The sequence below is a fragment of the Lithobates pipiens genome, unplaced genomic scaffold, assembly GCF_037356315.1.
Source record: "Lithobates pipiens isolate NorthernLeopardFrog02 unplaced genomic scaffold, aLitPip1_a1.2 Scaffold_18, whole genome shotgun sequence".
Classification (NCBI taxonomy): Eukaryota; Metazoa; Chordata; class Amphibia; order Anura; family Ranidae; genus Lithobates; species Lithobates pipiens.
Genome location: NW_027507758.1, coordinates 626,540,315 through 626,558,803, shown reverse-complemented (window position 1 = coordinate 626,558,803; position 18,489 = coordinate 626,540,315). Strand labels below are relative to the sequence as shown.

Sequence of the window (18,489 nt, the reverse complement as noted above, 5' to 3'; positions counted from 1 at the left end):
TATATGTGTTGATGTTGGAGCATACGGCAGTCAAGGGGATTCTCGTATTTTTAGAGAATCGGCCATGGGCCGTCGCATACATGAAGGTTGCTTTGGAATTCCGGGTTGGAGGCCTCTTCCCAACACTACAGAGCCCATACTACCTGCTGTCATTGTGGCTGATGAGGCATTCGGCCTTTCTGAAAATATAATGAGACCATACAGTGGACAAGGACATAGTTATCAAGAAAAAATCTTCAATTACAGACTAAGTCGTGCAAGACGCGTTGTGGAATGTGCATTTGGGATAAGTTGGCGGGTACTACTAAGTACAATGCAGTTAGATGTTGAAAACGCTATCCAAGTAGTACTTGCATGCTGTGTTCTCCATAACTTTGTAATTGAAAATGATAGAATATCCACAGATCCTGCCCCTCCCAACACCAATCAGAACATTCAATACATGGACCTACGCCCAACAGGCAGAGCAATGACCATTCGAAACAATTTTGCAGAATACTTTGTTTCACCTGTTGGTAGCGTGCCCTGGCAGGATACCCATATTTAGTCTGATTGCTAGCTCAAAGTTATTGACATTTTTGAAAAATGCTACTGTGGTTCATTCAGTTTAAATAAAGGATTTTTTCTTTGTCCCAATTTTTTATTATATTTATATTTTTTAATTTAAGCATGTTACTTTGTTTCACTTGGTAATTATTTTTTAATATAATTTCTAGGTTACTGTATTATAACCATCGATAAACACTTTAAATTATGGAGAATGGGCATGAATACTGTAATCTCGTAAAACCTTATGGGAGTATAATGTCTTAGATTAAAAAAAGGATGTGATAATGTAACACTTCTCTAAATATAGAGCCCCTAAAAATATATATAAATGTATATAAATAAAACATTTCATTACATTTCAACTTAACCACACATCTAATATTCATGGACACCAATTCATAATTTTCAAATATTATTTCTTTATTAAAAGAAAATTTAAAATATAAAAATGAAAGAAAATATAAAATGCATTATAACAAAAAAGTGCAAACAGTATCATATTTCTTCAAAATCAAACATTTTACAAACAGTGCAAATATAAAAAAATTAAGTGCAAAAGGATGTGCAAAAGTGATAACTAAGAATATGAACAATAAAGGTAAAAAAACACATTAAATTGTAAAAATTAAATTATAAATTCTGATATGTCCCATAGGTATCCTGGGAACTTTCCTCAACGGAGGAAGGATTAGTCATCCTTTGCTGAAGGGGTGGGAGCTGGGACATTATCTGTGGCATAAATGGTGTGGCCATCGTTGAAGACATAGCATATTGTCCAGTTGGTCTCTGTGTATGTAACACGTTAGCTGGAACTCCATGGCTATATGCTGAACTTCGTTGGCTTGATATATCCATGAAAGGAGTCTGCATCCCCCCTTGGACAATATTCAGTGGTGGTGGGGGCCGCGACTGCCTTTCTGCATTAAGACAGGCCACTATATAACAATATATATTTTCACGGCATTGACGCTCGCGGTCTTCAGACAACTGTTCGAGTATAACATACAGGCTACGGCAAAAAATACTGCGCCCATTGTTTAAGTCCAGGAAGACATCACTCCGATGTCTTTCCTGGCGTAGCTCTTCAACCAAATTTAGAATGTTTGTTTCCACCCTGGTCGGTTCCTGGTCTATCTCACGCGACCGACGCCCCCTTGGCCTGCTTCTTGCAGGAGATCTACTGCGATCACCCTAGAATAAAATAAAATACATACAGTTATTGACATATATATCTTGCACTTATATGACCAAAAGTAATGATGATACATTCTTTTTTTATAAAAAATCAGAGACCATAGGTTGTGTTATACCTGTATTGAAACAACAGGTGTTTCACGGTCGCGTGAGATTGGAACAGTGGACAAACTCCCTTGTGACGTACTTGCCACATCCTCCATTTCAGGTACAATATCCTGATGGACACTGCCTTCATCCTCAGAAATGTTGGATGTTGTCCTTTAAATAATAATGTTTAAGTACAGTTAGACATGTGCACAGTTTAAAATGTTATTATTTTTTTCTTCACAACCCTAAGCCTATCCCCTAACACCAAACCCCCACCCACCAACCTAAAAAAAAAACCCTAGACATAACACTAACCCAACTACTCAATACAAACCCTAAACCCTAAGCCCGAAATTAAACCAAAAACTATCCCTAATTGCTAACCCTAAACCTAACCCATTTTTGCTAAACTTAACAATAACCCAGAATTGCTAACCGTAAACCCTAATTGCTAACCCTTACCCCTCTTTGCTAACCATAAATAATTGCTAACCCTAACCCTAAACTCTAATTGATAACCCTAACCCCTATTCAGTAAGCATAACCCCCATTTGCTAACCGTAAACCCTAATTGCTAACCCTAACGCCTATTTGGTAACCATAAACCCTAATTGCTGACACTAACCCTAACCCTAATTACTAACCCTAAACCTAAATTGATAAGCCTAACCCTAAACCCCAATTACTAACCCTAACCCTAAACCCTAATTACTAACCCTAATTGCTAACCCTAACGCCAATTTTGTAGCCATAAACCCTAATTGCTGACACTAAACCTAAGCGTAATTGCTAACCCTAAACCTAAATTGATAACCCTAACCCTAAACCCTAATTACTAACCCTAACCGTAAACCCTAATTGCTAACCCTAACGCCTATTTGGTAACCATAAACCCTAATTGCTGACACTAACCCTAACCCTAATTGCTAACCCTAAACCTAAATTGATAACCCTAACCATAAACCCTAATTGCTAACCCTAACCCTAATTGCTAACCCTAACCCCTATTTGGTAACCATAAACCCTAATTGCTGACACTAACCCTAACCCTAATTGCTAACCCTAAACGTAAATTTATAACCCTAACCCTAAACCCCAATTACTAACCCTAAACGCTAATTGCTAACCCTAACACCTATTTTGTAACCATAAACCCTAATTGCTGACACTAACCCTAACCCTAATTGCTAACCCTAAACCTAAATTGATAAGCCTAACCCTAAACCCCAATTACTAACCCTAACCCTAAACCCTAATTGCTAACCCTAACGCCTATTTGGTAACCATAAACCTTAATTGCTGACACTAACCCTAACCCTAATTGCTAACCCTAAACCTAAATTGATAAGCCTAACCCTAAACCATAATTGCTAACCCTAACCCCTATTTGGTAACCATAAACCCTAATTGCTGACACTAACCCTAACCCTAATTGCTAACCCTAAACCTAAATTGATAAGCCTAACCCTAAACCCTAATTGCTAACCCTAACCCCTATTTGGTAACCATAAACCCTAATTGCTGACACTAACCCTAACCCTAATTGCTAACCCTAAACCTAAATTGCTAACCCTAACCCTAAACCCTAATTACTAACCCTAACCCTAAACCCTAATTGCTGACACTAACCCTAACCGCTAACCCTAAACCTAAATTGCTAACCCTAACCCTAAACCCTAATTACTAACCCTAACCCTAAACCCTAATTGCTAACCGTAACCCCTATTTGGTAACCATAACCCTACCTGCTAACACTAATCCCTATTTGATAACCCTCAGCACTACCCATACCCCATTAGCATAATACTAACCACCGGACCTAATCAGAATCCCTAACCCCTTAACCTTGACCTTAGCTATAACCAATGCCCTAGCCTTACTGTCACCCTTAAGCACTAACCCCTAACATAACTCTAAGGTTAATGGTTGGGAGATGGAGAGAAAGGAGGAACTGGAGGAGAGGTGTAGGAAGAAAGAAGGGGGAGGGTGAGGGGACTAGAGTGAGTGAGTGAGTGTTAGAGAAGATCAGAGGGAGAGAGGGAGGTGGAAAGGCAGTGACTCAACTATAAAGGGAGGAGGGAGTGAGAGAGGGGGAGAGGGAGTAGAACAGCAGAGGGAGAGAGGGAGGTGGAGAGGCAGTGAATGAAATAAAAATGGAGGAGGGAGTGAGAGAGGCAGAGTGAGATAGAATATGAGAAGAGGAGGGGGTGATGGAGAGGGACAGTGGGTTGAGATGCATACATAAATACATACATACATGCATACAAAACAAAATAATGTAACAATTAAATTTAATATGTTAACGGATAATATATTATCCAGTCAAAAATTACTCTTCAAAAAAAAAAAAAATTTATAAAATGTATTATAATCTATTTTAAACCCAAAAAATAGAGAAAATTATATAAAAAATATACCGAAAAAATTATAATAGAAAAATTAAAAATATAAATAACATATATTAAAATAAAAAAATAAAGAATTTATTTCTCAAGTTGAAATTTTAAAAATGTTACTTTTAAAAAAAAATTAATGTTACAAAATAATATAAATTGATAAATAAATTTAAGTTTACTTACGCTCTTGAAATTATACTGTCCCTCAAAAAAGACAATTGGTTGGTCAAGGGGTGTGCTTTGTAGGTGGATTGGGCTCCACTGCGGTTAGAGTCTTTTTCTTTTTTGAGATCTCTCCTGACTCTGTCCGACAAAGATCTCCATCTCTTTTGAAATGATGCCACTGTGCAATGATTAAAAATCAACTTAAAAACTGAAAATACTAATTAACATACCCCAAAATTTTGACCAAATATAGATTGAACTTACCTCTACTTTCTTGCTGGGATCTGGAGAGGTCTTCCCAGTTTGGGGTCAACTCTTTGGCAACATTTTCCCATGTTCTTTGTTTTGCAATTCGGTCAGGGTACAATTCATGGGATTTGTCCCATAATTGAACATGGTTCTGAATCACTTCAATTAACTGGTTTTGGCTCACATCAGACGTCATTTTGAGAGATGTGTCTTCAAAGATGGCAATCCAAGGTGTGGACAAGCCTAGCTTGGGGGAAGGGGGGTGGCTTGTGGAAAAAAGTTTCAGTTTCATGAAGGATGGGTGTTCTACATGGAAACATGGTGGGGGAGGGGGGCTGACTAGACATTAAGTTTTTATAAGACAATGCTATGGCTTGGCCAGACTAGGTGGAGTCACTGATTAGATTAGAAATTGGATGAGTATTTGGGGCAAAGAAGTGGAGGAATTCCTCATTGTCCAAGCTAATGGAAACACTAGAGATATTATGGGATTGTGTCACAAAGTAAATACGCTCTATGAATTATATAAAGTAATTACAACTTTTTCCTAACATTTTTTATTGTTTTCTATGAGTTTCAATCATATTTCTGAATTTTCAGGTACCAAAAATTGGGTTCCTTTAAAAACGCATATAAACGCAAACGCGGCTAAACGCGGTTGCCGCGTTCAGCCGCGTTTAGCCGCGTTTTGCGTCTGAAACGCAGAAATTTTTGTTTCTGAACGCATTTTTTTGCTTCTGGAAAAACGAGATTAAACGCAACTGCATATAAACGGAAAAAAACGAGACTGTGTGCATGGACACATAGGATAACATTGAATGAGTTCAGGTGAAGTTGAAAAAACTGTCCAACTGCATCTGAACGCGCGTTTAACTGCTTCTCGTGTGCATGAGGCCTTAAAGTGGTGTTGCCACCAAAAAATTAAAACTGCTTAAAATTCCTAAAAAAAATAAATAAAAAAAAATAAATTGGCAAAAAAAAAAATTTTTACTCACCTCTAAATACCGGGCTGGTGACATCACTTCCCCTCGCGCCGCACATTCACCTGGGACCTGTCATGTGTCCCAGGTGACTGTACGGCGTATCACGGCGCCCTGCGCCGCTCGCGCAGTGGGTGCCCGGCTGTGAAGCCACAGCCGGGTGCCCACAGTATGCATGACGGCGCCGCGAGCGGAGCGGGGAGCGAGGGGGGGGCTTCGTTCCCCCGCATCGCTGGACCCTGGGGCAGGTAAGTGTCCGATTATTAAAAGCCAGCAGCTGCAGTATTTGTAGCTGCTGACTTTTAATTTTTTTTTTTTAGGGGGTACCCCACTTTAAGAACTGAACTGACAACTAGCCTAAAGTTATTATGGGAAAAGGTTGTTATTCAATCGAATACACTATCTGTTGAATGTGAGCTACTGCCACTAGAGGGTGCCACTAAACAACTTTCTGCCTCATATGAGCTTTATCAGTTTATCAGCAATAAGTTCATTAATGTTTTACAACGTATGAACACAGAACATCATTCACTGGAGGGATTAAACAGCTTCCAGGTTCTTAATCTAGAAAAGTGACAGTTTTATCCAGCTAACCAAATTAAACGCAGATGCAAAGATTGAGCTGCTGCAGCACACTGCATCTCACAGATAGGGATGAGCCAAACGCCCCCCAGTTCGGTTTGAGGCAGAACATGCGAGCATGCAATAAATTTGTGCGAACACAGTTAAAGTCTATGAGACACGAACATGAAAAATCAAAAGTGATAATTTTAAAGGCCAATATGCAAGTTATTGTCATAAAAAGTGTTTGGGGACCCGGGTCCTGCCCCAGGGGACATGTATCAATGCAAACATTTTTAAAACTTCAGTTTTTTTGGGAGCAGTGATTTTAATAATGCTTAAAGTGAAACAATAAAAGGAAATATTCCTTTAAATATTGTACCTGGGGGGGTGACTATAGTATGCCTGTAAAGTGGTGCATTTTTCCCGTGTTTAGAACAGTCCTTGCACAAAATGACATTTCTAAAGGAATAAAAGTCAATTAAAACTGGTTGCGGCTGTAATGTAATGTCGGGCCCCGGCAATATAGATGAAAATCATTGAGAAAAACGGCAAGGGTTCCCCCCAGCTCATTACCAGGCCCTTTGGGTCTTTGACCATCACACTAATGTATCATGAGTTGTAGATTCCTAATTTTTAGCAGAGAACTATTTCAAGGGTTCCTCTGTATTGAAAAGGTTAAGAAAGGCTGAGATAGCAGGTTGGAAGCAGATGATCCTGGGATGGGCTTTGAATACGCCTTGGTTCTCTCTCTGTTGAAAGCTGTGAAAGAAGCCCTGAATTGGGAAGACCCAGCAATTTCTCCCCCTAAAACAGAGAAAAAATTTCAAACAGCTAAGTAAGGAGCGTCAATATTTTCCATTCCTCACTGAAGTAGGAGCCATAATTTCTGAAGAATGGGGCAAGATGGATAGAAAAAGTTCTATGCAATCTAAAATTTCAAAACTATATCCTTTCAAGGAAAAAGAAGTTAAACACCTTGAGTCAGCTCCCTTGATGGATGCAGCATTAATGAGACTTGTGAGGTACTGTATGCGACTCTTCCACTGGAAGATACGGTCTCATTTAAAGACACTTTGGAGAGACAGAAAGATTCCAACCTAAAATGGGTTTATTTGAGAGCAGGCACAGTTTGCAAGCCTGTCCTGGCCTTAGCAGCAGTCTCTAAAGCTTTAGAGGCATGGTCAGACAATGTGGACGAGTGGTATCTCTGAAGAAGTAGCCAAGAGCTCTCCTCTATTCAGGAAAATCACGCTGGCATCCGCCTTTCTGGGGAAGCCCTCTATTGACGTTATTCGCCTAGTGGCCCAGGTGATGTTGTCAGCGTTCACCGCCCATCGGGCCTTGTGGCTCCGTCTCTGTTTGGTGGATCCAGCTTCTAAACAAGCCTGGTGCCGTATTCCCTTTGAGGGCACGTCTCTTTTTGGCAAGAAGCTTGATAGCATCATAACCCGGGCTACGGGTGGGAAGTCTGGGTTCCTCCCTAAGGATAGGCGTTTACAGAACCAGAAGTGTACCTTCCAGCGACACAGAATACTGATCGTGCAAGGGAAGCATGCACCTACAGGCCTGGTTGTGAATTTACAAGATCTTGGAAATCCAGGCAGTCCTCTATTAAAAAGCCCTCAAAGGGGGCTTCTTCTGGTAACCAAGATTCCACCAAGTCCTTTTGAAATTTGGCCCGCTCAAACATGTCAGGTGGGGGCTCAATTTCTCCACTTCCGGCATGTTTGGGCGGCCTCAATTCAGGATTTCTGGACCATCAAGACGGTCTCCTCAGACCACACCTGGGTCTTCAACAGCACTCCCAGGCTAAGATTTATGCCTACAAATCTTCCATGTTCAGAGGAAAAGAAACAAAAGTTATGTTAGCTTACGCAAGCTCTTTATTGGATCAAGGCGCAGCCATTCCTGTTCCAGATGGTGAACGAGGCGAAGGCATGTATTCTCCTCTATTCTTGGTGCAGAAAAAGAACGGCACATGGAGGCCAGTCATAGACTTGACTCATCTCAACCGGTTTATTTGAAAGGGAAAATTCAAGATGGAATCACTATTAATGATCCAGCAGTCGGTCCATCCAGGGGACTGGTTGGTGTCAATAGACTTGAAAGATGCCTACTTTCACGTTCCAGTGGTGACAGACTTCCAAAAGTTTATTGGCTTCGCAGTGTGAGATCAACAATTTCAGTTTACCTGCCTTCGGTTCGGACTCATGACATCACCTCGGGTTTTCTCCAAGGTTCTGTTAGCTGTTGTTGCTCTGCTCAGAGTCAAAGGAGTTAATTTTCATCACTACTTAGACGACCTCCACCTTCTAGCTCAAGACAAAGGTCAACTTCTAAAGCACAGAAGCCTAGTAATTTCCACTCTCCAAGAGTTTGGGTGGCTTCCTTCTGGTACCTGTGATACTCCAGTTCCTCTGCAGGCTCAGAACAGAGGAGGTGGAAGTCATAGCAATAATTCCGTTCTGGCCCAACAGGCCATTGTTTCCCCTCTTAACACTCCTGAGTTATCGAGACTCAATTCTCAACATGGTGCCTATATTTAAAAAGGGATCTAAGTCTTTACCAAGTAACTATAGACCTGTTAGCTTAACTTCTATAGCTGGGAAGATACTGGAGGGATTAATAAAAGACCACATCGACGAGTTCTTGCTGAACAAAAACACTTTAAGCAACAGACAGCATGGATTCATGAAAGACAGAAGTTGTCAGACAAATCAGATTTCTTTTTATGAGGAGGTAAGTAAAACCTTGGACAGAGGGGTGGCGGTGGATGTGGTATACTTGGATTTTGCAAAAGCGTTCGATACAGTTCCGCACACACGGCTCATGTGTAAGGTAAAGTCTACAGGTTTGGAAATATCAGTTAGTAAATGGATAGAAAATTGGCTAAAAGACAGAATTCAGAGAGTAGTGGTTAATGATTCTTACTCTGAATGGTCTAAGGTTATCAGTGGTGTATCCCAAGGTTCAGTGCTGGGACCCTTATTTTTTAATATCTTTATAAATGATATTGGGTCTGGGATCAAAAGTAATATTTCTGTCTTTGCAGATGACACCAAGCTATGCAGTGGAATAACGTCCTTACAGGATGTCTCCAATTTACAAGCCGACCTCAATACACTGTCTAATTGGGCGACTATGTGGCAGATGAGGTTTAATGTTGATAAATGTAAAGTTATGCACTTGGGGGCTAAGAATATGCATGCATCATACATGCTAGGGGGAGTACAACTGGGGGGATCCATAGTGGAGAAGGATCTGGGGGTTTTGGTAGACCATAAGCTCAATAACAACATGCAATGCCAAGCTGCTGTTTCCAAAGCGAGCAAAGTCCTTTCTTGTATTAAGAGAGGTATGGACTCCAGAGAGAGAGATATCATTTTGCCCCTGTTCAAATCATTAGTAAGACCTCATCTGGAATATGCAGCTCAGTTTTGGACACCAGTTCTCAAAAAGGATATCGGGGAACTGGTGAAAGTGCAGAGAAGGGCAACCAAACTGATAAGAGGCATGGAGGAACTCAGCTATGAGGAAAGATTAGAGGAACTGAATTTATTCACTCTTGAGAAGAGGAGAATAAGGGGGGATATGATCAACATGTTCAAATATATTAGGGGTCCATATAGTGAACTTGGTGTTGAGTTGTTCTCTGTACGGTCAACCCAGAGGACAAGGGGGCACTCTTTACGTCTAGAGGAAAAGAGATTTCATCTTCAAGTACAGAAAGGTTTCTTCACAGTTAGAGCTGTGAAAATGTGGAATAGACTCCATACAGAGGTGGTTCTGGCCAGCTCAGTAGATTGCTTTAAGAAAGGCCTGGATACTTTCCTGAATGTACATAATATAACTGGGTACTAACATAGGTAAAGTTGATCCAGGGAAAATCCGATTGCCTCTTGGGGGATCAGGAAGGATTTTTTTCCCCTGCTGTAGCAAATTGGAGCATGCTCTGCTGGGGTTTTTTTTCGCCTTCCTCTGGATCAATTGTGGGCATAAAATTGAGTATTTGGATTGTACGATTATTTTTTATTTTATTTATTTGTTTTTAAGGTTGAACTGGATGGACTTGTGTCTTTTTTCAACCTGACTAACTATGTAACTATGTAATTCCTCTGCCTCTCAGGCCGGATCTTCTGTCCCAAGGCACAACCCTGTATCCATGTCCTGCTCACCTACACCTCGGTCTGGTTTTTGAGAGGGGAAGGCTCGAAGACTTGGGTTGTCCACAAGAAACCATTCCGACTCTTCTTCATGCCAGAAGGAAAAGCACTAAGGCCCCTTTCACACGGGCAGTTTTCAGGCGCTACAGCGCTAAAAATAGCGCCTGTGTAGTGCCTGAAAAAACCGGCCCCTTTCACTCGTGTGAAAGCCGGAGGGCTTTCACACTGGAGCGGTGCGCTGGCAGGACGGTGAAAAAAGTCCTGCTAGCCGCATATTTGGAGCGGTGAAGGAGCGGTGCATTTACCGCTCCTACCCATTGAAATCAATGGGGCAGCACTGCGGTTTTAACCCTTTTTCGGCCACTAGCGGGAGTTAAAACCACCCCGCTAGCGGCCGCACACCGCCGCTAAAACTACGGTAAAGCGCCGCTAAAAACAGCGGCGCTTTACCGCCGACACCCGCACCACCTCAGTGTGAAAGGGGCCTAATAGAGTTTAGGAGCGTATCTGGTCCAAGTTCACAGAACACATGTGCCCTAGACCTAAGCATTGTGGTTCTCCAGAAGTCCAGGATATCCTTAGCTTTCTGCAATCAGGTTTGGATTTGTCTCTAGCAGTAAGTCACTTAGTGTATAAATATCAGCCATCTCGGCATTTACATGAATTTCATGGGCTAATCACTCCCTGGTTCGTCAGTTCTTCAAGTGTTTGCTGTCTGTCCCCCTGTTCAGGAGATTTCACCTCACTTTCTGTCTCAATGACAATTGGACTTTGAAAATGTTGGGTTATAAGGGAAACAAGGATTGGTGATAAAGCATCAGTGGAGACACCTTTTTCCCATATTAACTCTTACAGGAGAAAATTTTCCTTCCTAGGGGTAGATTTCCTCCACTTCCTGTTGTCTCCCTCAGTTTGTAAGTAGGAGTAGTTTGAAAGTTGGATATTTGAAAATAGGGGACTGAATGTATATACTATACGGCCTGCCCTATACACTCTGCGTAAAATTAGGACTTAGGTGTTAGGGGTACCAGAACACTGTAAGCCCTCACAGTTACTCTTGGTGGGCACTGGAAGGGGCCCTGCTGTGAAATATTATATCAAGAATTGTAATTACATGCCCCTGTTAAACGGGGGCAGAAAAATTGGGCCTTAGGTGGTGGTGGTGGCACAACACTGTAAAGCCTCACAGATACTCTTGTTGAGAGCAGGAACGAGCCCTGCTGTAAAATATTAGATCAAAAATTTTAATTACGTGCCCCTGTTAAACAAGGGCAGAAAAATTGGGTCTTAGGCAGTGGTGGTGGTGCCCTGAACCAAAAATATTCTTAGAAGCTATCATCATGAAAATTGAGGAGGAATAGGCTGGTCACTCAGCATAATTGGATAGTCACGCAGCATATGCAGTCTTCAAGGGATCCCACATCCGTAGAAAAATCAAATCAGTTACATCAGCATCAGGTGCTTGGTAGCTGGTGATCCAAGACTGATATATTTTTATGAATGTGAGCCGATCAACAGAATCTGTGAAAAGGCGCACTCTGTGATCGGTTACAAAGCCTCCAGCAGCACTGAATGTGCGTTCAGAAAGAACGCTGGATGCAGGACAGGCCAGTAGCTCAATTACATATTGAGCAAGCTCTGGCCAGTGGTCCATCCTCAAGACCCAGTAACCCAGTGGATGTTCTGTTGGAAAGGTCTCCGAGTCTGATCTTGCCCCCAGATATTCCTGCACCATGTAATTCAGACACTGGCGATGGTTGCTGGAACCCATCAGGCCTTAGCACTGAGGACTGAAGAATTGTCTGCAGGCATCGGTCAGCCGGCCACCTTCTCCCCCGCTCTTTCTGTGACCGAACGAAGCCTCAGCAACATGTTGTCCAGCACCAGGAAGTTGTAACCTTCCAGGCTCTGGAAACACATTGCACAAACCTTTCTGCAAGGCATCCCGAAGATGTTTCATCCTCTGCTCTCTCTGCGAAGGCTGGATAAGTTCTGCAACCTTACCCTTGTAACGTGGATCAAGGCGGCCAGCCGGTAATGATCCCTCTCCTTGATACCATGAATCCTAGGGTCCTTTCACAGGCTTTGCAGGATCAGGGAGGTCATAAAGCGCAAGTTTGCAGAAGCATTCGATCCTGAGTCCTCTGGGTCACTAAGGATCACATGATCCTCAACCACCTCCTCCCAGCCACATACTCCATGGGTTTCTGGGTTTCAGGGGACTGAAAACGATCCCTTGAAGACTGCTGCTGAATGTTATCCTCCACCTCCATGCTGACACAATCCCCCCCCCCCCTCCTCTTTCTGTGTGGTCGGCGGGCCCGCAGGAATACTATCTGGATAAAGGGGGCCTTGAGAGGTAAGGAAGTCCTCCTCTTCCTGCCGCTGTTCTGCCTCAAGTGCCCTGTCCATTATTCCATGAAGCGTGTGCTCCAACAGGAGGACAAGAGGGACAGTATCACTGATGCATGCACTGTCACCATCCTTGTGGCCTCCTCAAATGATGACAGTGCATGCATCCTTTATAAGTAGCCACTGGGGTGGCGAAAAAAGCCAAGCTCCCCTGACACAGTCCTGGTGCCATACTCACACAGGTACTCATTGATGGCCCTCTGCTGCATGTGCATCCGCTGCAGCATTGCCAGCATTGAGTTCCACCTGGTGGGCATGTCATAAATGAGGCGGTTCTTGGGCAGTTTGCATTCCCTTTGAAGGTCAGCCAGCCGAGCACTGTCATATGACTGGAAGAAATTACCACAGACTTTCCTGGCCTGCCTATCCCTGAGCTGTGATTCCTGTGTAAATGACACTGACAGTGAAGGGGTTAAGTGTTCCTAGGGGTGTGTTACTAACTGTTGGGGGCTGGGCTTTCATTTAGTGAACACTGATCTCTGCTCCAATTCACATGGAGCAGAGATCAGCATCACTAGTTGCTAGGCAAAACGGGGAGATGCTGTTTACAACGGCATCTCTCAGTTCAGCCGCCCCGTGAGACGATCGCGGGTATGCCCGAAGCGATCGAGTCCGCGAGACCCGCGGCCGGACTCACGGGGGTCCCGACCAGCACCCCTGCCATTCTGCCGACGTACATTGGCGTGCGCTGGTCGGGCACCGGTTAAAGACCTCTAGGAGAATCACACTGTAGTTTTGTCTTAGGCAAGGCAAAACTCACTCCCAAACCTGCACATACCATACCAAGACTAGAACTATGTGCAGCAATGCTAGCAGCAGATGTAGAAGAGGTAATTATACATTGCGTGCAACAAGAGGTATATCAGGAGGAAGCTGGGAGAATCAGAAATAGAACCAAATTATCTAAAAATAGTACACTCTTCAATCTAAACCCTATAATTGATGCCAATCAGCTGCTGAGAGTTGGTGGCCATATCGGGAAATCTGACCTATGCAGCAAAGAACAGAATCCTATAATCCTACAAGGTCAACATCATGTTACTACCCTTCTGGTTCATCACCATCATGAACGGGTGTAACACCAAGGCTGTCAGTTTACAGAACGTGCCATTGGGTCAACTGGCTTGTGGATTGTTGGTATGAAAAGGTGTGTCTCTTCCTTGCTCTTCAGGTGCATCAAGTGCCACAAGTTAAGAGGAAAACATCAACAGCAACAAGTCTCCCAGCTGATCGCCCAAGTACAGATCCACCCTTCACCTATGTTGAAAATCTCATTCTAAAAGGACAAGGAAGTTTGTCAGAATGAATGGCCTATGGGTCTTATTACTAAAGTTATGCCCAGTGATGATATCAAAAGGTTAAGGTAACCAAGGGAGGATCGACATGAACCTTTACTCGAACCAATTACAGAGTTAGTACTTCTTTTGCCAGGTGAGTGACTTTTGCAAGGACTAGCCATGCTATTTGCACAGCGGGGAGTACATTGCTGCCAACTAAAAGGTTCTACTTGGAACTTTGGCATTCCTAGAAGACGTCAGATGTAGGATTACTACATGTTCTGCAATCCTGTTGAACTCATGTTTATATTTGCTTGTTGCATGTTTCTCATTACAGGTTCCAGGACATTCATCAATATTGGACTTCTGTATATCCCCTTCCTTCTCATTGGAACCATTCTACTGTCTACTGTTGTGGTGTATACAAGTACCCTGAAAAAGTATTTATACCCCTTGAAATTTTCCACATTTTGTCACGTTACAACCAAAAACGTAGATGTATTTTATTGGGATGTTATGTGATAGATCAACGCAAAGTGGTACACAATTGTGAAGTGGAAGGAAAGAAAAGATATCTGAAAGGTGTGGCGTGCATTCGTATTCAGCCCCCTTTACTCTGATACCTCCAACTAAAATCAAATGCAATCAATTGCCGTCAGAAGTCCCCTAAATAGTAAATAGAATGCACCTGTGTGTAATTTAATCTCAGTATAAATACAGCTGTTCTGTGAAGCCCTCAGAGGTTAGTTAGAGAACCTTAGTGAACAAACAGCATCATGAAGGCCAAGGAACACACCAGACAGGTCAGGGGTACAGTTGTGGAGAAGTATAAAGCAGGGTTAGGTTATAAACAAATATCCCAAGCTTTGAAAATCTCACGGAGCACTGTTCAATCCATCACCCGAAAATGGAAGAAGAGTATGGCACAACTGCAAACCTACCAAGACATGGCTGTCCACCTAAACTGGCAGGCCGGACAAGGAGAGCATTCATTAGAGAAGCAGCCAAGAGGTCCATGGTAACTCTGGAAGAGCTGCAGAGATCCATAGCTCAGGTGGGAGAATCTGTCCACAGGACAACTATTAGTCATGCACTCCACAAATCTGGCCTTTATGGAAGAGTGACAAAAAGAAAGCCATAAGAGGTCCCGTTTGCAGTTTGCGAGAAGCCATGTGGGGGACACAGCAAACGTGGACGTTTTTGGTCGCTTTGGTCAGATGAGACCAACATTTTTGGCCTAAAAACAAGACATTATGTGTGGTGGAAAACTAAACACTGCACATCACCCTGAACACACCATCCCCACCGTGAAACATGGTGGTGGAACAACATGCTGTGGGGATGCTTTTCTTCAGCAAGATGGGAAAATGGATGGAGCCAAATACAGGGCAATCTTAGAAGAAAACCCGTTAGATACTGCAAAAGACTTGAGACTGGGGTAGAGGTTCACTTTCCCGCAGAACAACAACCTTAACCACTTTCAGACCGGACCATTTTGCTGGTCAATGACCAGAGCTCTTTTTACAATTTGGCACTGCGCTGCTTTAACTGGTAATTGCGCGGTCATGCAATGTTGTACCCAAACAAAATTTGCGTCCTTTTTTTCCCACAAATAGAGCTTTCTTTTAAAGGTATTTGACTGACTCTGCGATTTTTATTTTTTGCGATATAAACGTAAAAAGACCGCAAATTTTGAAAAAAAATTATATTTTCTACTTTTTGTTATTAGAAAAATCCAATAAACTCAATTTTAGTCATACATTTAGGCCAAAATGTATTCAGCCACATGTCTTTGGTAAAAAAAAAGTCAATAACTGTATATTTATTGGTTTGCGCAAAAGTTGTCACATCTACAAACTAAGGTACGTTTTCTGGAATTTACGCAGCTTTTAGTTTATGACTGCCTATCTCATTTCTTGAGGTGCTAAAATGGCAGGGCAGTACAAAACCCCCCCAAATGACCCCATTTTGGAAAGTAGACACCCTAAGGAAATTGATAAGAGGCATGTTGAGCCCATTGAATATTTTATTTTTTTGCCTCAAGCGATTGAATAATGACAAAAAAAAAAATATATTTTTTTTTTTTTGCACAAAGTTGTCACTAAATGATATATTGCTCACACATGCCATGGTTATATGTGGAATTGTACCCCAAAATACATTCTGCTGCTTCTCCTGAGTACGGGGATACCACATGTGGTCGACTTTTTGGAAGCCTAGCCGCGTACGGGGCCCCGAAAACCAAGCACCGCCTTCAGGATTTCTAAGGGCATACATTTGTAATTTCACTCCTCACTACCTATCACAGTTTTGAAGGCCATAAAATGCCAAGATGGCACAAAACACCCACAAATGACCCCATTTTAGAAAGTAGACACCCCAAGCTATTTGCTGAGAGGCATGTTGAGTCCATGGAATATTTTATATTTTGCCACAAGTTGCGGGAAAATTACAAACTTTTGTTTATTTTTTATTTTTTTTCACAAAGTTGTCACTAAATGATATATTGCTCACACATGCCATGGGCATATGTGAAATGACACCCCAAAATAAGTTCTGCTGCTTCTCCTGAGTACGGGGATACCACATGTGTGGGATTTTTTGGGAGCCTAGCCGCGTACGGGGCCCCGAAAGCCAAGAACCGCCTTCAGGCTTTCTAAGGGCGTAAATTTTTGATTTAATTTCTCACCACCTATTACAGTTTTGAAGGCCATAAAATGCCAAGATGGCACAAAACCCCCACAAATGACCCCATTTTAGAAAGTAGACACCCCAAGCTATTTGCTGAGAGGCATGTTGAGTCCATGGAATATTTTATATTTTGCCACAAGTTGCGGGAATATTACAAACTTTTTTTTTTTTCACAAAGTTGTCACTAAATGATATATTGCTCACACATGCCATGGGCATATGTGAAATGACACCCCAAAATAAATTCTGCTGCTTCTCCTGAGTACGGGGATACCACATGTGTGGGACTTTTTGGGAGCCTAGCCGCGTACGGGGCCCCGAAAACCAGGCACCGCCTTCAGGATTTCTAAGGGTGTAAATTTTTGATTTCACTCCTCACTACCTATCGCAGTTTTGAAGGCCATAAAATGCCAAGATGGCACAACCCCCCCCCCCCCCAAATGACCCCATTTTGGAAAGTAGACACCCCTAAATTTAGGGGTACACTAGTGAGACTCACAGGTAAAAAAGCACCTAGGCTGTCAGCGACTGTATCAAAACGCTACAAAAAAAACTGTTAGCGATCGCAGGGATCAGGCCTGACTCTGCAAACGCTGCAGTTATGTGTGTTGTGTTTTGTCAGTGACAGTGATCGATCGATACTGCACTTGGGTGGGCTGGGCTGGGCTTGGCGGAGGGGCTAAACGCAGGTGCTAGCAGGTATCTGGGCTGATCCCGCTAACAATGCGTTTTGGGAAACCTAAACTGCTGGCGACGCTAATATAGATCTGATCAGATACTATATTACTAAGGGAGGTGTATGCTTTGCGCGTGGGTGTTAGCGGTACTGGCACTAACCTGACGCTGCCTGGGGCGACGCAGACCTTATCTGACCCTCAAACTTATATCATCCGCTGGGTGATCAGGGGGTTAAACCTTTATTAGGTAATAAATGGCGGGTGCCCTGAAACTATAAAAAAAAATAACTAACCAACCAGCGTCACCTGTAACAGTTATATGGTGATCACTGGTGAAAGGGTTAACTAGGGGGCAATCAGGGGGCTTTATGCAGTAGTATATGGGGGTCCCTGGCGCTATAAAAAGCTGCGGCGAACCTAAATACCTACCTGCCTAACTAGCATCACCTGTGACACTAATACAGTGATCAGAAAAACGATCGCTTATTAGGCTGGGTTCACACTGGAGCGATGCGGGAACGCCACGAATCCGCGGCGGGTTCCCGCATCACACTGCCCTATGCAAACTGCTGGGAGTGTCAGTGAAATGTTAATGACACCCCCAGATCAGTTCGCATATCGCAGTGCGATCTGCAAACTCGGACAGGAATCGGATCGCATGGTGTGAACACCCATGCGATCCGATTCTGCTGCGGACCAAAAAAAGGGTCCCGTGCGAGTTTGCGGCGGGTGCGATGCGAATTCAGCCATACTATCTGTATGGCTGAACTCGCATCGCACAGAGATCGGATGTGATTTGCACTGCAGTGCGGTGCGAATAACATCCGTTCTCATAAACCGCTGCAATGTGAACCCAGCCTTAGTAGAACTGGCGACGGGGGGTGATCACGGGGTTAAACCTTTATTGGGGGGGTTAGGGGGGTACCCTAGAACTAAAGAGGGCTAACCCTAACTGCCCTAACAGTTATTACAGTCACAAATGACACCAATGCAATAAAAAAAAAAAATGCAATTGGTGTCACTGTGACTGGGGGTGCAGGGGTGATTGGGGGGGTGATCGGGGGGGTGAAGGGGGGGTGAGA

The 18,489-nt window shown here is 43.0% G+C and overlaps 2 protein-coding genes across 2 annotated transcripts in view; both read right to left on the bottom strand.

Annotated features, from left to right (window-relative positions):
• Positions 1–18,489, bottom strand: part of LOC143986869 (uncharacterized) — a 133,286-nt gene that overhangs the window by 91,883 nt on the left and 22,914 nt on the right.
• On the bottom strand, positions 1,025–5,393 carry LOC143989762 (uncharacterized). Its single transcript, XM_077490033.1, has 4 exons — positions 4,659–5,393; positions 4,413–4,572; positions 1,860–2,004; positions 1,025–1,740 (listed from the first exon to the last, which is right to left on the bottom strand). The coding sequence occupies exons 1-4, from the start codon at positions 4,933–4,935 to the stop codon at positions 1,180–1,182; spliced, it is 1,143 nt and encodes a 380-aa protein (XP_077346159.1). The 5' UTR covers positions 4,936–5,393; the 3' UTR covers positions 1,025–1,179.